This window comes from Athene noctua, chromosome 6 (genome assembly GCF_965140245.1).
Source record: "Athene noctua chromosome 6, bAthNoc1.hap1.1, whole genome shotgun sequence".
Classification (NCBI taxonomy): domain Eukaryota; kingdom Metazoa; phylum Chordata; class Aves; order Strigiformes; family Strigidae; genus Athene; species Athene noctua.
In genome coordinates this window covers 32,953,055-32,975,756 of record NC_134042.1, presented here as the reverse complement: position 1 = coordinate 32,975,756, position 22,702 = coordinate 32,953,055, and the positions used below count along the sequence as shown (strand labels likewise).

The 22,702-nt window shown below is 35.7% G+C and overlaps 1 protein-coding gene across 4 annotated transcripts in view; it reads left to right on the top strand.

Moving 5' to 3' along the window:
• The window catches only part of GALC (galactosylceramidase), a 41,024-nt gene that overhangs the window by 4,092 nt on the left and 14,230 nt on the right, over nucleotides 1-22,702 (top strand). For 3 of the 4 annotated variants that reach the window (XM_074910069.1, XM_074910068.1, XM_074910065.1), the window contains exons 4-9: nucleotides 1,159-1,272; nucleotides 2,659-2,798; nucleotides 4,943-4,981; nucleotides 14,804-14,934; nucleotides 20,290-20,445; nucleotides 22,514-22,638. In XM_074910069.1, the coding sequence (XP_074766170.1) occupies nucleotides 1,179-1,272; nucleotides 2,659-2,798; nucleotides 4,943-4,981; nucleotides 14,804-14,934; nucleotides 20,290-20,445; nucleotides 22,514-22,638 (685 nt within the window). In that variant the 5' untranslated portion in view covers nucleotides 1,159-1,178. Of the gene's footprint in view, nucleotides 1-1,158; nucleotides 1,273-2,658; nucleotides 2,799-4,942; nucleotides 4,982-9,215; nucleotides 9,344-14,803; nucleotides 14,935-20,289; nucleotides 20,446-22,513; nucleotides 22,639-22,702 lie in introns of all 4 variants that reach the window. The other variant, XM_074910067.1, reaches the window with a different exon arrangement.

Sequence of the window (22,702 nt, the reverse complement as noted above, 5' to 3'; positions counted from 1 at the left end):
GTCTTTGTGGGATTCGGTATCTATCGTGTTTGTTTAATTACATATTATTATTGTATTTCATTCTTTAGTTTACTTTCCTTAAGAAAAATTAATATGATTAAGAGTATTATACTGGGTTTAAGAGCTCAGTATTTGGTCAATAAATTGCTGCTTAGAAAAGAATGGAATCATCTTCATGCATGCACAGACTTTCTTTTTAAACACTCATTACTGGCTGAGGAGAATGTTACATATTTCTGTGATGGCTTTCCAGATTTTAGGAGGAGAACTGTAAGATGCATATGTCTTAACACAGTAAACTGCAGCTCTTATTCTGACCTCAGAGGTGTGATCAGGAGTCTAAGTTTGGAATTTAGTTGTTCTAGGTCCCTGGCAAATAGAACTTCCAAACACTCCAAATCCTGTTTTCTGTAATGAAATGTGCAGTTTCAGCAAGCATCATATTAAAAAAAGTAATCAGAAAAGGTCTCTAGAACAATTAGGCATAAGTAATTGTTGCAGTTGCATGCACAAGTTAACTGACTTTTGTAATGACTTCTTATGCAACATTGATTCATTTTCACCTTTCTAGTTTGTGTGCCTGACAGAATTCAGTGCATAGCCTTCAATTTCAAAAGCTCTTCCTACAGTCACAAACCACCATGTAAATTATAATCTGCCACTGAAAAACTTAGTGGCAGTTCCTTTCTTTTTCTCTCCCTTGACTTGCTTTGCACAGAAGAAACAAACTTCTTTTGTTTGCTTTTTGGTTCAGCTATAACCTGCTTCTACAAATGTAGATCCTCCGGATCTTAATGTTGTAATTTTCCTAGTGGTTGTTGCAACCAAGATAATCATAAAGTTAGTATTATCATAGCTAAAGATATGAAATGTTCAATAGTTAATAACATTCTGATGTGGAAAATAAACATGGTCCCATAGAAATAAAAAAATAGTAAATTTTTGCTAAGTTAATATACTAAGAATGAAGACAGGCAAGTATTATGTATTCCCTCCCACTACTCATTTTGCTTTGAAATACATACCAAAGAACATGTGAACCATGCTGGAGATACGTGCTTGCATACTATGGCACTGAGCAATACGGAAAACTTTATAATGTGTAACAGCTTATGACACAGAAGATAATTGTGAGCTACCTGTCTCTTTCCTTCCTAGATGGTACTGAACCCTCCCACATGCACTATGCAAATGATGAGAACTACTTCCGGGGCTATGAATGGTGGCTGATGAAAGAAGCTAAAAAGAGGAACCCCAAAATTAAACTGATTGGTAAATTGCTTCAAGCTTTAGGATTTAAATGCTTTTCCTTCCCCTAACTAAATTACATATCTGACCCTTAATTAGCGTGTTCATTTTAATGGGCATATGTTTTCATGTCGCAGTAGGCAAAGTACAATATCTAATATTTGGTAAGCTTGCCTTGATGCTTCACTTAAACTTACTTATTTTAGGTTGTTACAGTAGCACAACACTCTTACATTGTGCTATTTAACAAGTAGCGTAATAAGAATGTATCTAGCAAGTAGCATGGGACAAGAAATTAATAATTTGCTTGTATCAAGGAACATTAATGCTCAGACTGTATCACAGCAATTAATATAAATGATCATGAGAGGCTGAGTTTGTGAAGTAGAGTAAAAAATTTGGGAGGGATAAAGTAAACTTACAGAAAGTATAAATCTGTAAATCTTATATGCACTAAATTCAATTATATGTTCTTATTACAAACCCATCACCCCCTCCCCCCTATAGTGGTTCTTTTCTTATCTCTGATGTATGTAGTTGAGTTGTGGGAGGACTCTCCCATCTCCCTGTTTTGATTGTGGGCTGTGGGTGTGCTGTGACAGTACAAATGTGGAACCCTAGATTTTAATTTAAACACTTTACAAAATATATTTTACATGAAACAAGGTAAGAATCTATCAAAGTTTCTAATGCCCCCTCTTCCAGGGATCAGGCTTTGTCATATCCAGCCACAAGGCATGACTTGGTGCAGAATTTGCTAGTCAGGTTCTGTTAGACAGGCACTGTGACAAGCAGTATGTTTGCCATGTATGACTAATGGTGGTTTTTAATAACCTCCCTGTTCCTTCAGATCAAGCTCTCAACAAAGGAAGGAGGGTTTGCCATTGAATTAGCCTATGGTGTCTTATTCAGAGTCAGCTGGAATTTTAGCAGGATCTGGTTAGCTTAATCTGTTGGTTTTATTTACTCAAGATCCTGTAAAGAGCTGAGACTCGAAAAAGCTTTCACATAATCCTAATCTTTCTTTATTATGATTGGATCATCACTACTTCTGAAATTCATATTCAGGAGATTAACAATTTCTGGTATTCAGTATTGATCCTTTGTCTATAACTTTGTAATTTTTTATCCTAAAATCTTTGGAATTTTAAACCTGTTAGAGATAATGTCATACAATTTAAGGATTGTATGTAGTCAGTTGCTGTCTAGTACTGAAGGTTTTCCATAAAAAAAAAAAAAAAGCAGCTATAATAAGTTATGTTTCATTGTTTTCCTGGAACTTTGTGAATCCAAAGTGCATATCTGCTCCTTCATTTCAGGAAGAACAAATTACATCATGCTATTGAGGCTTACTGAATAATATAGACCAATCACTTACCTTACTAATTTGTTTTTCTTCTCTCTTTCTAGGATTACCTTGGACGTTTCCAGCATGGATAGGAAAGGGTGAAAACTGGCCCTATGACTATCCAGATGTCACTGCTTACTATATTGTTTCTTGGATATTGGGAGCTAAACAATATCATGATTTGGACATTGATTACGTTGGGGTCAGTAAAACGAAATCTCCTGTGTATTTTATTTATCTTCGTTCCTAAGATCTTGGTCTTGTCTCTCATTGTCAGTTACTGGAGGGGCGGTATGAGAAAATAAATTGTTTTGTAATTGCAGTTCTGGCTTTTTCTATTGCAAGGGGAAAGGCAGAAGTTATGTTAGTTTATAGTCTTTCTGCATTAATGGCCATTAAAGCAGAACCAGTGTAAAATGGCTAGTCTCCTGCCTTTCCATTTCTAGAACAAAGTTAGCAGAGAATTTGAGAATTCTGAAATCTGTTCAAGTCTTGGATTTGTCATTTTCTCCTTGCTTGTTTTGCTCGGGTTTCAGCAGTTACCAGCTAATAAAAAGCATTAGTTAAGACAGAGTTTGTGAAAGTCAGCTAACATGATGACATAAAATATGCAGAAGGCCAATCCTCTACAACTTCTTCCATTTTCTGCCTGCATTATTTATAGTAGGTAAAGGTGCTTGTGTTACAGTACATTATAACTAATGTATTGTGTTACTGTGCAATATATGGAAGTAGTGAATGTATGTCTGAGAAAAATGGCGTAACTTGGAGATGAGAGTGAGAGAAGCAGACAATCTGGAAAAACACTTTTAGAATTCATTTGGCTGAGGTTCAACGTTTTTTTTTTTCTGATTAAAAGTGATTTGATTTACACTAACTAAGTGTTTTGATAGGAGATAGTTTAACTGCAGAAAAGCTGAAAATCACTTCAGCAGTTCAGAGCAAAGCTTGAAGTCTGACCTTTCTGCTATAATGTGGGAAGGTATATCTGATAGATATCTACTCTGGAATGCATCCCCCTTTATGCTGCTGACTTATTTCAGCTGGGTCAGTTTTATACTTTGGGTAACACAGTGATGCTTCAGCAGTTCAGTTGGGGCGGGGGGACAGCTTGCTCTGCTCTTAGAGTAGGAAGTAAGTTCTGCACATTATGTATTTGAGTAATATCTGGCTTCTGAGTTGTTACTTCACAGACATTGGCCTTGTAAATTCTATACTTCTAAGAAAAGAAAATTTCTGCTTCTACAGGCAATATGGTAACATTGCATATTGTCTGTCTTTGTGGATATAATCTGACATATAGGAAAACTGAGGTCTGTGAAGGCTCAGAAACTGTCAAAACAATTTTAATGCTGTTCTGATTCTACATTGTTAGCTTTTACTGCTCTTTAGGTTTATAACATGTGTTACATATTATTATTTGCTTTATGATGAAACGAGCCTTTTGTTAAGTAACTTTTTTTGATTGGCTCATTTCTGAAGTTGCCTGTTAGTACTTACAGAAAGATTTAGGAATATCAAAGTCAAATGGACATATCTTAACTGCAGGAAACTGCTTGTACATGGTTGGGTAATCTACACCTGCAGTGGGATACTTTCACCTTTACTGATGAATGTGATTCACAGTGTTCATGCGGTTTGAAGAAAAGAAAGTAAAAAGGGTTCTGACTCTGAATTTTATTGGCCAGGGTATTTGGTAGAACGGAAGACCAACATTCCCGCTTTTGAATTTTGAGCAGTGTTAAGCTTAAACACTCTTTCTATAAAAGATGAAAATCCAGAGCAACAGAAATGAGATCATTCTGTGTGTGTTTACCTAAACTATGCTGGACATCTCCTCTGTTTAGGTATGGATATAGTCCTGTGTAAATTATAAAGGACTGTAAGTGTCATTGAATAACTCCCTGAAACTGTAGGCAGTTGTTTGATATGTAACTTTAGCTCTCCTGTGTCAGTGCATGGCAACAGGGTCCATTCATTAGGACTACACTTTGAGGCCACAGTGTGTTTGTCAGTGATTGCTAACAAACTGCAGAGCCATTGGTAAGAATGTCATGTGTAACATGGCTACCATTATAGAGCTCAAGCAGCAATAGACTTCCTTTCAGCAAGAAGGCAATTACTTGACCCTAGAGATAGATAAACAAACAGCTATTTTGAAGTTTCATACAGAATTTTCCCCTGAAGAGCTGATAACAAAACCAACCAGAGCTCTTTGCTCTAGCAAACTGAAACCATGGAGTTCATTAATGGGTTGTATAATCTTGCATGTACATAAATAAAATCTTTCATTATGCATCAACATACCCCGATTTTTCTAAATGGCTTTTTTCTTTTCCTTCATAGATATGGAATGAAAGGGCATTTAGTAGCAAATATATTAAGGTATGCATTTTTTTCTTATTTTGCTAAAGTTTGTCTGTTATTATATGTAAACAATTTGCTTTTCTGAATTTGCCTAGGAAAGGGACCCTAATCCTGCAACTACTTTACTTACTAAACTGTGTTTCTTGTAGTTGCATGCATGGCATGGTAACAGGATCAGATCTCTAGATCTTTTTTTTGTGTGTTTAAAACTTATTTTGAACTGTAAGTGTGTCAGTGTATGCTGAATGTTTAGGACCTCTATGTTGTAATGGAAGCTCCAGTTGATGCTATTGAAATCATACAAATTCATCATCTTGATACTGGCTTGGAAAGATTTATAAATCAAAGATCTAGAATTACTTAAAACTCTGTAGCAAAGTTCCAGTGGGTATAATATCCTTGAATTATTGCTATAAGACTCAAGGTTCTTATTTTATGGTAAATGTAATAAAGGTTCTGTGTTTCTAGCTGTGCAAAATTCAGTACCTCCTGTCCTAAAAGAGTTGGAGGAACACAGTATTTCACAGAGCCAACCTTGCCATATATAATATCTCTCACTTTTCCCTGCCCCTGCTGTCCTCTGAAAGCTCGCTGCTGTTTGTTATGTTGAAGTGAAATCTTCAGTACAAGCTTCCGCTTTGTTCGTTTCCATGTTGCTGCTTTGAGGCAAAGAAACAATAGCATTACCTCTTCAAAGCAAATGAGAGTTAAATTGAGTGTGTAGAAAAACTTTTTTTTTTTTCATAACTCAGCAGGGATTGGATCCCATCTGTTTAAAATGAATCAGTTAGTGGCTATTAGAAAAGTTTCAGTTCTTACACTTTGTGTACACTGGATGAGGTTAGTCACATAATTTGTGCTTAACATCTTCTCTAGTTATTTTGTTTAATGATTAGTTTTAGTAGAATGATACAGGAAATGGCATACAACAGTTAAAATTGACATTGCAATAAGAACAAAAAAGTATCTTTCAGTATCTTTCACGAGGTTAGCATATATAAAATTCTGCCTGCTCTTGAAAACTGAGAATTCTCTCCAGTAAAAACATTTTTTTTAAAAGTTAGATTTCCTAGAATGTAGAATTAGGTGAATACTCCTATACCTGTTTCCTGTGATTTATGCAGTGCTTTGACTGAGGGAGGGCAAGAAGCTCTGTGCTGGTGATATACCTTGTAAGAAGAAAGAGAAATACCTTATATCCAGCTGTACGGGTTTCTTGTTAACAAATATGTTAACCACTTATTTTAAACTGATTTACTGGGTTCACTGTCACTCACATGTTAGACCAAATTCTGTTATGTATACTTTACTCCACAATTAATTTCATTAAAGGTATATTCTAGATTCTGACTTACGTGGGCTACTAGGCCATTAGCTCCTTTTGGACACAGAGATTTGGCACTAGAGTTTTTGAGTGACTTACAAAATCCCTTCCCGAGAAAACAAAAATACCCTGAAGTGTGACACAGCAGGATATCTTGGCATCTATGTCAGGGTGTCTTGTTTCTTTGGGCATGTTAAGTAACAGAACTCGGGTGGATGTGTAGATGCTTCATATTTTGCTAGTGAAGCTACTTACATCTCCGTTTAAACTTTTTTAGTGGGTATGCTTAGAGTCCTCTTAAAATAGCCTGTCCCAGTCTGTGTTCACAAACCGTAGTGTAACTTTTTTTTTTTTTTTTTTTTTAAGCTAGGAGACTAGTTCGTAGGGTGATTTATTTATTACAAAAAACCCTCAGGGACTAGAAGTTTTCTGTTATATTTACCCTCGGGCAATGTAGGTTCCAGGCTTTTGTTTTTCAAAAAGAAAAGTGATTCACTAATTTGGTATAGGCTAATGGAGAAATCACTAAGGATACTAGTAGTATCCTAAAGGATAATCCTAATCACAGGTAAATTATGGTGCTAGAGGAGCAGGGGGAAATGTGTGTGTGGACTTCAACTAGAAATCTCTAGTTGTTCAGTGTATGTGTTGTAGAAGCAAAACCAAACAGAACTGAAAACACTTGTTTGCAGGCTGGAATAAAACAATGCAAGTAAGATGTAAGATAAATAGTGAGACTTCTTTTAAGTTCAGCTGCAAGGTTTGTTTCTTCACTGACTAGATGTTGCTTGGAATGCCTGTGAGACTGGACAATTTGTAAAAAAGCATCATCAGAGAAGGCATATCTTACTATAAATAAAATACTCATTTTATTTCCCTATATCACTAATTTGCTCTTTTTTAGAACAGTTTTTCTGTCTTTCTGTAGGTTTTGTAAGAAATAGAAATGTTCTATTTTGCTCAGTTCTGTGTCATGTCACCTGAAGGCTTTCTTGTCTGTTTGTCTTGGCTTCCTAATATGGGGAGAACAAATGTGTAGAACAAACTGTCGAGTGTATTTACAGTCTGCCATTTTTTAAAAGGTTTATTTACTGAAGTGTGCTGTTGCACGCCAAATATTTTCTGTAATGTCTGACAAATACATGACATTGATAAGCTCTTAGTTATCTTGCCAAATTCTTACTTGTAAGAAGTTACTTTAGTTACTTCATCCACTAAGGCACTAGTTATGTTTCTTAATAAGTAGAACAAAATGCTAAAAGAAATGATGATTCTGTTGCTTATAAATTCTTATTCAAGAAGATCATATTCTTCCAATTATATTTTAAAATACCATCATCTTAAACTAATGCTAAAATTTAAGGAGTATCTGTATATAAACACAAATACTGGATGCTGGGGAACTATTCTGCATATGTTGTTATGGAGCAAATTTTGAGGGTCTACAGTTCAGTGTCCTCGATACTTATTTTCGCAACCTTTCTAGTAATTTTCTTCTCCTGAACTCTCTCTATGGTTAGGCAGTTTTTCTGAATGTCTAGGTAGCTAGAAAGCTTTAAAGTAAGTATTTCTATCATTATGAATTTTTCTTCTGGTAAACTTTATGCTTCAAAGACTTCAAGCAGCTGAACAGAACGTCATTGCTACTTTTCTTGGGTTTAGTAAGTTTTCTGTCCTTTAGATCTACACCGACACTTGGACATTGCTTTGTGTCCTTATTTGACTACACGTCAAAATAGAAATGCTTCTTAATCTTCACTTTGCTCGAGGACTATTACAAGAAGTTATTTAAGGATTCATGCCTACCGATCTTCAAATGGTTGAAAAAATCTCTTATGCGTGCATGCCTAAATACAGCACATGGTACATAATTTCTTTATATCCAAGATTGGAAAAAGGGATTTTAAACTGTGGACTGATGTCCTTTTTCAGATGCAACTTGTATGTGGAAGCTGCTGAAAATACTTTTTAAAATTTGTTTTTCTTATTGAGCATTCAGATAAAACATGCTTGTATAAACTGGCCCTGTATAAGCCTGGTTCATGCTTCACTGTTAGAACTGGGTATATTTGTCTAGGAAATTCTAGAGGCAGATGTGGGAGGTTTATCATCTTTGACAGTGAAATATTATGGAGAAGCTGGAAAAACAGAATAGGAATTCTCTTCTGCTGGCTTGTTTGAATTCAAAGTTGACTGCCCTCAGTTTTGTTTTTTAATATGCAATTCCAGTTCTATGCATTACATTCCTGAAAATTAGTGAGAAGAGAGCCAAGTACTGGGTAAACTTAAATATCAGACACAACATCAATTTTTTTTTTTTTTTCAGTAAAATAGCCTATGAAAAGAATGCTTAGGTGCTCTTCACTTAAAAAGGACAGATGTTAAGCAAAGATTTCTGTTCTTGTGGAGAACTTCACAGTTACAAGGTCTTTTGTATTTGAAAACTTCAATCCCTGTTTTCTCAATATACTTGTTTTGGGTTCAGGTTTACTTTCACCTCTGATCACTTGTGGAGGTACATCCACTTCCACATTCCAGCTAGTCATTTTTTTTTGGATCAACTTAGTGTGGCTGACTTAATGATAAAAGTGTTACTCATATATAATGAATTACATGCATGCAGTGGATGGAATCAGTATGTTCAGAGTGTCTGAGTGAAGTATATGTATGCACATGGGGTGTCAAAAGTAATCCAAGTGATGAGAAGCTCATTTTTCTGTAATGGCTATCAATGTAAAAACAGTTATCATTACCTTTGTCTTCATTGTCATTATGGCTCTTCTTTGAGAACTTTTCTTATCCATCTTGGTCTGAAGACAAATGCTTTCACTGATGACTTCTACAGTTCCTAAATTGTTTTCAGTCTTAAATTTTCATGTTGCCCAGTTGATGAAGGCTGTGCTTTAAGTGGTGTTATCTGTTGCTAAGGTACTTCGACAATCTTTGGACAGACTGGGTCTAAGGAACGTTGGCATCATCGCTGCAGATGGAGATTGGAACATTTCAAAGGAGATGGTAGTTGATCCCTATCTTAACGATGCTGTTGAGGTAGTTGGGTAAGTGTGGGAGAAGGGAGGAGTTTTATACATTGCTTATTGCTTCTGTAAGTCAGTCTTCATCTTCATTTTGAGAAGTCATATATTCTTATTTCATGCTTTCTAGTTATTCCCAGTTCTTTCATCATCATGTACAGTGGTGACTGATATCATCTTTCCTGTCTTCCTCTCTTCTTTCAGTTTAATGTGTAATGTAACCTTACCAGTCTTCCATCATTTATTTCAAGTGTTCAGTTAGGAGCTATCTTTTCAGCTTCTTATCTTAGCACTAGCAAATGACAGGAGACTTCTAGCTAATCTGCATATGTATCTTAAAGGCAAAAAAACTTAGGACTGAATTCTTGGTCTGCAGTCAGTTTTAATTTCATGGGAATTTGAACTTTCATACTGGAATTTACCGGTTTGGGACTCCCTATGCTTGTGTTATTCCCTGTTATATGTCCTTTGCTTGAGATTTTTCTGGTCATGTCCTAAAGCTAGGAGTTTGTTGCTTATATCTGATTACAGATAGTATTAAAAGTGCACAGACATACAGTAAAGTGTCCAAAATTTATTTTTAAACTAATACAACCTATCTCAATTTTAGCAGCTAGGAATGCCCACTGTTGTAGTTCTAGCGAATGGAAACTTGATTGTTTGTCTGCACTCTTGCTCCATAATACACTTTCTTACTACCTTGCTTCTGTCAACTGGCTTGATACTTATTCTGCTGCTCTTGCTTTCTTCCTAATCTCCTATTTCTCAAAACTGTAGAGGGGTTTTTAAAAATTATGGTATGTTCCCAGTGGAAATGTTCTATACGTGTATAAATTGTTTAGTTGTGTTATGTGTGTGAACTTGATTAACTCTGTTGTAAACCTTAATGTGATAAGAACATACTTGTGGTCACTGGTGTACTGTTTATCCTCATCTATATGTAAGGGCATGTGATATGCTTATAATTGTTTAAGCTAATTCATGGTTCAAATGTAATAGCAGGCCAGTTAAGTGGGGATTTTATAAAGAAAATGCTTTCATGTATGTTGAGTTTGTAAAGACTGATACCTGGAAGTGTCTGCCTGAGAAACACCAATTATAATGCCAACATTGAGTAACTCATTTGGTTTAAAAACTTAACTTCCTTAAGTTAGGCAAGACTTGCACTTCAGCAAGTTACAGTGCATTAGGGAATGTTTTAGTTATGATTTCTGTGCCAATAAAATTGTCAGAATGAATGTACCGAGTGTGTGTAGCTCTTTCTTTAAGAGCTTGACAGAATCAAGGCTAGGAGTCCCTTGTTCTGTTTGTGGCCTTTAGGACCACAGACATGTTTTAGTTGTTCTTTAAGATGGTTGTCTGAGGTTTTTCTTGAATGTCATAGGGATTTTTTTCCCCAACTCCCCCACCCCTGCTGATCACACAAAATGAAGAGTTAGGAGAATATTTCTTGTGCAGTAGTGTTGTTATTTATCAAGAAATTATGGTTAGTGCAAAATGAGAACACCATGTTTCTTAGTCAATGTTGATTTTAAGGCGCCAACTACCAGAGTTTTTGCTGACCTAGAAAAAGATAATAGTATATGTCCTTCAAATGCCCAGGTTCAGAAAGTTGCTAAAAGTACACTGTGTCTGTATGTCTCTTAAACAACTGTGTCTAGTTCTTTGCAAAATCTGCTAGTCAATCTGTTTTCCTAAATAGTCTTAAATTCTCTTCTGAGAAATCCTTTCCTGTATGTTGTTCTGTAATGTCTTTTCAAGTATAACCCTCTATGTGACTTTTTCGTAGTTCTTCTATTTTGGAATGGAAACCTGCAATTATATTTATATTGTATTATTTAGAAAATACTGAGAAAATTGGAATGATTGCTTTGACATCCATCCACAAAAAGTAACTGACCTTTCCCTTTTTGTTTCCTTTTGTTTTCCATTTTCCTTTCCTTTCTTTTTCGCAGTAGGTAATTTTTACCTTGATACTGTTGCTTCCCGTGGAGCTTTATCCATGCCTAAAATACCATTTGCAATCTGAAGCATATCTAAGGTAGATTTAGGATAAAGTTCCTATGTCTGTTTTTTTTCCCCTCCATATTTGCTGTCTGCCAGCTTGTCATTTGAAAGATGGAGGATTTTATCTTTGAATGAAGGTGACCAAGCTGTTATCATTTAGTGTGTTTCTGTTTCATAGGTTGAAGGAGTAGTCTTCCTGAACATATTGCTTGCCATCATTTCATAGCAATGAGTTGCAGCACTTGCTATTGAAAACAGGAATTTTGTTAGAAGAAAAAAAAAAGCCTTTATTTTCTACTAAATCAAATTACCCAGAATGCATAGTGCTTGAAAATGGGGAAAAAAAATAATAATTGTAATATAGTTAGCTCAAGTCTTAAATTGTGTTATGCTTACTTACTTTGTTTGCAAGACTATCTTCAGTACTGTCTTCCTATGTTATTTTGATGGGTGCTGTTTCTGTGTTTGTGTAGTATATACATACTTTCTTCCAAGATGTGGTATGGCTCAGTACTACGTCTTCTGTGTTAGACATGGATTTTGTGTACTGTGTTTAACAAAGCCTATAGAGCCCATAGCTTAAATAATTGAGAACTATGCAAAAAACATTTTCAATTTGTCTACTTCAAAATAAAGAGGAAAAAAATATTGTGGAATATTTTCAAGTCTGATTGTGTATTGGAATATAGGCCTTTAAGAAGGGACATGCCGAATAGAGCTATCTTTGACTTGTAAGTCATTATTAATGGACAGTAATTTTATGCTGGGTTGTGGAAAAAAATCTGCCCTCTTCAGTTTTTATTTACCAGACAACAAATCATATCTTATTTCTAGTTGATGTATCATGAATCTTTTCTAATACAATGATCAAATAGCAGAAAAGATTGCTGCCATTTCAATGTTTCTTTTTTACATATCTCCTAGTGTCATTTAAAAAAAAAAGATTTAAAATCATGGTAAGTCTTAATGAACAAAGAAGATGAGAGACATATTTAAGAACTATTTGTCAATGACGATGGATTTTATGTAAAGAGTTCTTGTTCTGTTGATTTTCATAGTTAATGTAGTTGCAACGTTAGAAGAATCATTAGTCTTATGGTCCAGGAATACTTTCTCAGTTCAATAGGAAGAACTAATTCAGTTCACTGTTAATTGCTCTTTCTGAGGTAGAAGGCATTTGCTGTAAGAGTGAAAGATGACTTGACTTGGCTAAGACAATGCTAAACTGGTAGAAGAATAAAGATTAATTATAGAAAATACTGTCTTCTGGATTTGTTTTATGATTTTGGGCCATACTACTTTTGCCGTAATTTTAAACAGGATTTTTGTATTACATAGTTCAAAGCACAAGCTAGAAAACTAGATTTATGTAACTGGTCTTAAGATACAATGTTTGTGGTAAAACAATAGATTTTACTGGTAAAACAGCTTTGTCTTTAACTGGGTTTGCAGAGGACCTCTGGAAGCCATCTGGTTAAACCCCCGTGCATCAAGCAGGTGCAATTAGATCATGGTGCTGAGGCTTGTTCAGCTTTAATATCTTCACAGCTACTTTGGGCAACTTACTCCGCGTGTTTGACCATACTCATGGTCTTTTTTATTTATTTATTTTTTAAGTTCTTAACTGAATTTTTCATCAGTCCACAGCCTGCACTGTTGCAAGGGATTATTCTGCCCCAGGTGTAGGACTTCATGTTTGTATCTGTTGAGCCTGAGGTTCTTGTCAGCCTGTTTTTTCCAGTCTGTTAGTTCCCTCTAAATAATAGCCCTCCTTTTCAGCATACAACTGTTGTTGTGGGTTAACCCTAGTAGGCAGCTCAGCCCCACACAGAGTTGTTCACTTCCCCCCCCACCCCAGGTGGGATGGAGGGGAGAATTCAGAAGACTGAAAGTGAGAAAACAGGTGGGTTGAGATAAAGACAGCTTAATAAGGAAGACAAAAGCTGTGTGTGCAAGCAAAGCAAACTGTGAACTTCCTGAGTTTTGTTAAAGACATCAAACAGTGTTGGCCCTCATATCAGCCTATGGGGACACTGCTAGCAATCTGCACCCTGGTTGGACACCTTGATGGGAGTGTTTGCTAAAGTCAAGGTATGTGACATCCACTGATTTAACCTTGCCTGCACAGGTAGTCATCTTGTAGAAAGCAATTGTGTTTGTCAGGCATGATTTGCCCTTGGTAAATCCATGCTGCCATTCCCAGTCATCCCCCTATGCTTCTTGTGCTTGAAATAGCTTTCAGGAAGACTTACTTTGTAACCTTCCCCTGGGGCCTAAGGCTAGACTGATGGGCCTGTAGTTTCTCAGATCCTCGTTCTTGAAGACAGGCATTAAAACTGTTTTTCTCCAGTCATCAGGAACCTCCCCCAATTGCTAAATACTTTAGCCTTTGTATGTATGTTAAGTGTGAAAACCAAATTCTGCCTTAATCTAATGCAAGGTATAACATAAAAATACTAACATTGTGTTCAGACAAAGTTCTTAAGACTTTGGGCAGGAAGTCCGGATGTTTTAGGCTACTGCACATAAGCTAGTTCAGATTCTGATCTGTGGGAAAAAAAAAATAAATCTTGCAGCACTGTTTCCTGCAGGTAGTGTTCCTTGTTAGAGAAGACTATATATTGTAGAAATGCACAGAATGATTTGAAAATAGTTAGGCCCTTGATGTTATCTGAATTTAGAGCAAACACTGTTTAGGGGACCTCTGGACCTGAGGAAACTATGTCAGTAGACTTGGTCTTACATGACATTATAGATTTGTTTCATTAATTTTTAAGGCTTAAAATGTCTCTAGGGAAGCGTACAGTGGTTGCAATTTTAGAACTTGAAATAAAATGCAGTTGAGTAAAAAGGTGTGTATGTGTCTGGGGTTTTTATCATTTTTTGTGTTGGTTGTGTTTAGAAAGAGCTGATTCATTTGTATTGCTTCACTTTTAAACTGAAACAGTTGATTAGCAGGGAGAATAGGGGACATAGACTCCTTTTCTTAGTTAAATGTTTATTTTGCTTTCACAAGGTTTGTAAGTCATAATTCAGTTGTCCTTGAGCTGCATGTGGTCCTTGTAGCCTAACCCTCAGCATTGTAACATCTAAGTGGCTCATCTGAAAATAGATTATCTTCCATGAGATGTGATATACTTAGTCTTTATCTGCAGTTTTTTGTGTGTAAGAAAATAAGAACCAAATGGTTTTGTTTCTTCTTTTTTGTCACATACTTTGGGGTTTGGCATAATAGAGAAAGAAGGTGTCCTTCTTTGAAGGCATTTTATGCTTGAAAATCTATTAAATTTTGTTTGGTGCTAACAGTTTTTGTCCAAGTTGTAAAACCAGAATTGGAATGTGATTTGGTTTTGAAATATATTCAAATAGTATTGAAAAAGATGCTGCCTTTCCCAATGTAAATTTCTGACAATTTGAAAACCAATTATTTTATTTGTGCCTTCTCTTTGTTCTTTGCTCTCCTTTTTTTTTTCAAAGCTGTTGAGATACACATTGGATAAGCACGATCTGCAGCAGGTGAGGATCATAGCCAGCGATAGACTGTGGGAGCCCATTTCCTTTGTCTTGCTGCTTGACTCTGAACTCCATGGAGTGGTCGATGTGATTGGGTAGGGGGTTCTCTTTTTTTCTTGCTTGGTGTTTTGCTCACAGTTTGTTTTCTTGCTTGTTTATAACTAGCACAGACAAAGCTTTACGTACTTTTACTTGCAATAAAGGGGTTGATACTATAATCTTTCTTATTAACCCACATCAAATCACACGGGCTGTTGTCCTGGTGACAGCCTCAACCTTAATTGAATTATGAGTCTCCTGTTATGTGGAGGATTCCTATTGGTTGTGGTTGCACTTTTGATGAATTGAAGGTTTTTTGAACAACTGTTTTGGTTCCTGTATTTGGTAGCAAGAAGTGCTTTAGCTTTACAGCTTTGTATGCAGCCTTGTATTACTGACTTCCACTGGTCTGTTACAGAAGTAGGTGCTATCCAGAAATGAATTGGGGCTATCATTCCTATTTTAATTCCAATAGTGTCTTCGTTCTTAGTTCTCATTTTGTTTTGAAGGGAAGGTTGTGTTTGAAAAGCGTGCAACCAGCAGACTTGTTTTTCTGGTTCTGTGTTTCATCATATGATACTAATATTTTGCAGAAGTTGTAGACTGAATTTGAGATTGATTTCTGACTTGTCTGCTGAATGGAAATGTGTATAAGACTTGCTCATTAACTTGTATTTCTACAATAGCTCTAAATTTTTATTACTAGGTTCTATAGGCTTGCCGGACCCAATCACAGGCTTCAAATGTGGTGGTTCTTCAGTTCAGCTTGAGTCTTTTTCATTGATCTTTATGTATCTGACTCAGAGGAGGTGTAGAAATTAAAGCTTTCCCTCCAAATATAGATAAGCAGTCAGTGATGCTCCCCCCACGACCAGATCAATCCCTCCCCCCATTCTGAACAACAAAAAGTATCCTGACAGTTTTTTTGTGAATGGAGTCTTGGATCATGTGTGGATCAAGTGTAAGCAATTGTGAACTCACTCTGGCCAGATGCAAATAAATGTAGTTACTGTGATCCCAACGTAGTGAGGATGCTTCCTTTCTTTTTTTTGTCAGCTACAGGCATGCACCCAGAGTCACTTCCTGAACCTGATTTTTTTTTACACTATCTCAGTAAGCTGTAGTTGCTTAACCTTGCAAGTGTAAGTTTTACATCCCTACTCTGAGTTAGTCTTAAGATGGAGATGAAATACTGTTTTGTGTAATGGATAATTGGTTGGCTACTAAACATTTAGAGGTGCACATCTCATCATGGTATCTTAAAAAAAAAAAAAAAAAAAAAAAATTGGCTTTCTTTTTTATTTGAAACTATAAAAAGTGTTTCAGGATTTTACATGAACATACATAAAATCAATTTTGGACTTGGCAATGCGATTTGTGATCTGTGAGGTCTCTCATTAGACAAGCTGGATGGGAGATTAGTTGAAGCTGCTGCTTTTATGTTGCACTATGTGCATGCAGGCTTCATCTGCAAGAAATTTTAAGAGCCAGAAATTAGAGGGAGCCCTGATGACACAATGTAAAACTAATAATAGATGTTCACCCACATACGAATGACCCAAGTCACCAAAGCTCTTTATAATGTGATATTTCCAAACAGCTTCTCAGAGCTATTACAGTTGCATCAAATTTACCAGTGAAATGAAGTATAATGAGTTATAAACTCTTGTTTTGAACATGTTTAAATTACATTGTACCTCTTGCAAACAATGTTTTTTGAGGATAGGCTTGCAAATTCCATGGTTACTAATAGGAGTACTTTATCTGTGCTACTTTGTAACACAGTTAACCCAGTTAGATTTTTGCATGCTATACAGTTAGAAAATCAAGCCATTCTGACTCTACATGTTGAAAATCCCTGCCCCCCCCCATTCTTGCTGTTAATTGAAAGAAAAGAGGAAGTGTTTAAAAAGTGTCAGTTAGTTTAGGGGTAACAACTGTAACAGCTTTCATTTTCACCTCATATAATTAGTATTCTGTTAGGTGACAACTCAGTCTTTTTGGTGAGAAGCATCAGTGTTCTTAAACAGATCTGTTCTAAACACATATTTGGCTGAATGTAAGTGGTGCAAAAAACCAATCCTTTTGAAGAAATTTGTTAGATCTAATTATACCCAGTTAACAGCCTAAGAAAAACATGATATTGATGTTACTGCATGATGGAATCATGATGTGGTGCCTGTAGTAGTGGGAATTCAAACTGTCCCAAGTCCCCCTCAGGTCTGTGTGCTGATACAGAATGAGAAGTAGGTTGACAATTTCTGTTTTCTAGAGAAGTTTCTGAGAACTAGTTCTTGAGGTTTTCATAGGTAGTGCTTTTATGCAAAGCTTCATTGTAGTCATGGTATTATATAGGCTGACCTTTTTAAAGATTTATTTAATTTCTACAGCCTTGTACTGATTCATGAGAGAAAAAGGTGGAGAAGACTGCTATTCTATCCTGATTTTCCCTTTCTTCCCCTTTGGGCCATTGGTATATGCAACACAAAAAATGAAGTTTTTTGTTAATTTGTTCTTTAACTAAGTTATCCAGATGAAGTCACTGTGGACAACTGTGCAAAGCAGCATTTGCAATCCATAAATAGAAGAGGTTTACTTAATGCTACTTTCTTAATATATCCGATTTAGTTTAGCTGCCCTACATAGGGAACTCTGAATTTTTTTTCCCAATGGAATTACATTGCTCCTTCATCTGCTGTGTAAAACACACTTAATTTCATACTAGTTAATATTTTAAAAATACTTTGTTACCACTCTAACAGCTAGAGGCCCTGATGATGAACCAACCATCTGCTGGTTCCAGAGAGATTGAAAGAAGAAGGGAACATATTTTTTAGTAAATGACAGTGGATTGAAGAATGCAAACACTGATAGTAATAGCTCTTGGTAAAGTCTTCTTTTGCAGATGTTTAAACTTATGTGTCACTCTTGTAATTTTGTTTCTACTATTCCTTTCATTACTTTTTCTCTACCAAGATCTATTCTTTGTCCCCCTTTCATGATATATATAGCTTTTTCCTCTCTCTTTGAAATGGTCTTCTGTTATAGTGTGTCAGGCTCTCTGTTCTTTTGATCAGAGAATCTAAAGTCCCGCTGCTTCTTCTGAAGCATCACATCTGTAAAAATGATGCATAAACTAGTCCAGTTAATTTTTTCAGGCAGCAAGATAGGTGTTTAGGAGTCTGTTTTTTCCTGGAATGTTAATGAAGATGCTCAAGTCTTTCCAAATGGTAGTGGTCCTTGAGTGGCCCAGTTATTTCTTGAGAGTAATTGGAGTGTAGTTGCTCCTTTGTAGTTTTCATTTCCAGTGAAGTAAGAAGATTGGTTTTGCTGCTGAAGGAGCAGAGAACCACTGTTGTGGACTGCTAATCTTCTGTCCTCTGATGCACACCTTGTGTTAGTAGAGTGGCACAAGACCTCTAAAAGAGGCCTGTAGCATGATGCAGTGTTTAAATATAAATCAGAGGTCAACAAATCCAGCACATGCTGGGTGTGAAAATCTTTACTGCAATCTGATAGCAAATGTTTATTTTGTGCATTTGAGTGGATCTTTTTGAAATATACACTCTGCAGTGCTATTAGGAGGTTTTTTCTTTTTTTTAAAAAAAAGATTGGTGTACTTATTTTTTAAAAAAAGTTAGTTTTCATGTCGAATAGGATTTATGCACTCCTTAGTCAAGTCTCACTTTTTAAGGACTAATTTAATATTAATGAAAGTAAAACAAAACCCCTTGGTTAACAGCAGTGTAAGTGAAAAGCAAATATAGTGTAAGTTGTGTTCATTAATAGTAATAGAAATTGCATCTAAGAGTAGAGAAAAATTATTAATTTCTCACAGTGGTGAAACTGTTTTACCCGATTGCATACCAATGGGACAAAATGAGAATGTTTTTAAGTGTGGGGGCTTTAAGTGAAGCAAAATTGCCAATAAAGAAAGATACACTGAAGGAGTCTGTCTCTAGAACCTGTTTGTTCTCCTTGTAAATTTTAATCCTGTTTATCATCCCTGTTTTTTCCAATTTATTGCCATTGCTTTAGTGTCTTTGCATTGAATTATTTATCTTCCCTTTAATGCAAATAAAGGTGACCCTCTGTCTTAGTGCAGGAAATCAGAGCTCTAGATTTTGTTCCTGTTTAATCTTATGTAAAGCTCTCTAACACTGCTCTGTTTGTGTGGGATTTTTTATTTTTATTTTATTTTGTTAGGCACAGCTTTTATTTGGCAGGGATGTTGGCTCTTGATATTTAAGACGCAGGTCTTCAGGATATGGAGTGTAGAAAGACATATTATTCCTTCTTTGCTTTTTCTTTACAAGCTACAGATTTTATGCTGTTACAAAAATTTTTCTTGATATTAAGATAATACTTGTGTTTCCAAGCCAAAGGAGAAATATGCAGTAATCTGTGCAGCAGAGAAAGATGTAGCTAAAATCTCTACTATCTGTTACATTGTCATTAGTGAAGCTATGTATAAAGGACTACAACACTGGGAAATGGCCTATTGACCAGCAGGGGGAAAATAATGAAACCCAAAAAACCAACAAACACAAAACCCCTGGTAGTTCTTCTGTGCCTGTCACAAATTATCAGTTTGTCAAGTTGTCTGCCTTCCTTTCCAGTGATGATAGTTTCATTTTAGCATGTGTATTTAGTGTGTGCAATGAGTGTGCTAAGTGAGGGGAAAATCATGACCTGTTTTCTGCGTTTGAAAGGTTTTATTTCAGATTAATTTGGCACAGTGCATAAGTGTTGTGATTGAGTGCAATCAGTGGTCTTCATTTGGGACAAAGCATCTCTCCTCATACTAAGAAAGATCTTGGAAAGAAAATTAACTTTCATTATACGTTTCAACTATTTTCACTTCACACCTCTAACTTTTATAGTCCAACTAGTGCATGCCTTTTTGAAACCTGAGTTTATTAAAAAAGTGTGCAAAATTAGTGAAATTCATGTTTAGGTCCTATGACATTCATGCAGTTAAGTTATTTGAATACTGCCTAGTACTGTATCTTATTGTTTGTTTTATAATTATTTAAAGTTTTGTCTAAAATAGTACAAGGTAGCTTGCATTTTCTCTAGCATGCTGTGGTTATAAAAAATCTTCAAGCTCAATTTCAGGATAAAGCTTTGCTTTATCAAGCTGCAGGAATTGCATGATACTTTTAAAGCTAGGTTTACTTATATGCTGTCATGTATCAGAAGAAACAATCTTCTACTGATGCAAATACAATAACCTACAGAATATTATAGCATGCTCTTATTCCATTTTCTTCTATTCCATTAGTATTATTCCAAAGAAAGTTTGTTTTCATTTTTCATTTGGAGGAGGGGAATCATTGCTGCTGTGTGTACTTCCAGAATTTATTTTTCTTTTTGTGATAAGTGCTCTTTCTTTTTAAAATACTGTGTAGGGCTCACTATCCTGGAACAAAAACAGTGCCAAATGCCTTATTAACTAAGAAGAAACTGTGGTCTTCGGAAGATTACAGTACTTTCAATGATGAAGTAGGTGCAGGCTGCTGGGCTCGGATCCTGAACCAAAACTACGTGAATGGAAACATGACCTCGTAAGTGTTGCACACTGTTGCTCACTTTCACAACTTCATATGTAAGAATTGTTGTAAAAGTACTATATAACACATCCATCTGCTATGGTAAGATAGTAGTTAAACTCTCCACTGTCAGTTTCAATTCAAGCATAGTAAAGTATGAAATCTACTGTCCTTACCTATTTCTGGGGTAGAACTCGCACAAGTCTTAATGTATTCTTGACTTACTATTCCAGTTTCCAGTGGCTTGTGCAGCTGAGTTCAGATGCCTTTGACTTTGATGATATCTGTTAAAAAGAGAATGTTCGTAAGAAGAACTAACAACATGAAAAACATTGGAGGAAAATATTGGAGGAAACTATTTTATCTGCATTTTTATTAGGGTCTTTATCGGGTGGTTTGTCTTCAGTTAATAGTAGGTATGGATGTTGTTATCTAGTTTTTCCATGCAACTTCTTTCTTGGAGTCCATTCTAAAACTTGCTGTAGTCTTTTGATATGTTTCCTGTTTCCTGCACGTATTCTTTCCAAACTGAAATCTGGAAGAAAGCTGTTCTATTTATTGGGAAGTTACAGAGCTTGCAGTTTTAGAGCAGAATAGAAAACATACTTAGATGTAGCAACAGCTACTAATGTAAAAAAAACAAAGTCTGATTAAAGGAAATGTAGTCATCAGGATGTAAGCAAAATTGTTCAAAGCTTTTAGTTTGTATGTAACTTAGTTTGGAACAATGAAGAGAAATGTTTTTTGTCTGAAATGCTACAAATGGAGCACAGCACAAAGCACTTGGATGCTTGTAAAGGGAAGTTTCTTGAGTCACCTGGTTTCTTTGAATCTTCTGTCTCCTTCTCTGCAAGCTGAAATTTTCTAACAGGTGAATATTTCCTGTGTGAATTCCTGGCCATTCCAGTTGCCTCTTCCTTCTCATATGCTTCAATATCTTACTTTGGAGTCTTTGTTTTCCTTTTATTTTTTTTCTTTTTTTACAACCCCTTTGTATTTATATATGTTCCTTTTGATTAGCAACCTGACAGCCAGATCTATGTATTGTGTTCAGGAATTATTGTGGAATAGTTCCAAGTCCATGTATCCAATATTGAAGTTATCTTGGCTTTTATATTGGAAACAGTCTTCCTGACGAAAGGCAGGGTTTTTTTTCTGATGAGCTAATTTCCCCTGAACTTGAATTCCCTGCATTCCTTTTCTAGGCTTGAAACTCTGAAGAAGAAATTTAAAGTGAGCAAGTTAAGTTTACAGCTCAGGAGTTTATTTTATGAGCAACTTTTGTAGGATTTCAGGATCTCTTCTGAAATACATATATTGTGTGATAACTTGAGGGCAGTGACGTTAAAATATGAAGCCTTTTGCACTCACCTATACAAAATAGAACAGCATGCAAGCTTTTGCTTTCTACATAACTGCCTTATTAAGCTGTATTTGCATACTTATGGCACACAGGTCTTAAGTTTAAAGTCCTAGCAGAAGATTTACTGTGAAGACCAAATCAAAAGATCTGAAATAATTAACCTTGTTAGTATCCTGACAGCTTCTTAAAATGACAACAACTCTTTCAGGATGGCTGATTATAATTGCTTTCTGTTTGCTATTTCTATAGATAAAGGAAGGATTATTTTTTATTAGTGGTACTTAACTGCTCCCCAAACCCCCTCTCCCCAAAAAAACCTACCACCAACAACCAACCAATGAACAGAAAAATGCTAGCATCCCAACACAAAGCTGTAAGCACTGATAGCTTAATTTTTTTTTCCCCTTTAAAACAGGAAGAAACTCCCAACAAATGGAGTCTTTAACCCTCAGTACGCTTTTCCTTTAATGTGCAGCTTTTTATGGTGATATAGTCAGAGAAGGTATCATCAATTTTCTAAGAAGTTCTCAACGTTGAAAGTTGATTTGGTTTATTTTCCTCTGGTGTATTGTTTTTCTCCTTTAGCTGGAATAATTTTAAATTCTTTTTCCCTTAAACTTCTTTTCATTGTATGCTGGAGAAAAGAAGAATAAATTCTTGTACTAAATTAATCTAATACTATCCATATGAATGGAGCAAACAAACCTGGTTTTCTTGCAGAACCATTGCATGGAACTTGGTGGCTAGTTATTATGAAGAGTTGCCCTTTGGTCGATGTGGATTAATGACAGCTCAAGAGCCATGGAGTGGTCACTACAAAGTAGAAGCTCCTATCTGGATTACAGGTAAAAAGTTTGCAGTTAAAAGTTTGTGATCTAACACAGAGCATAACTGTATTTTCTGAGGCCT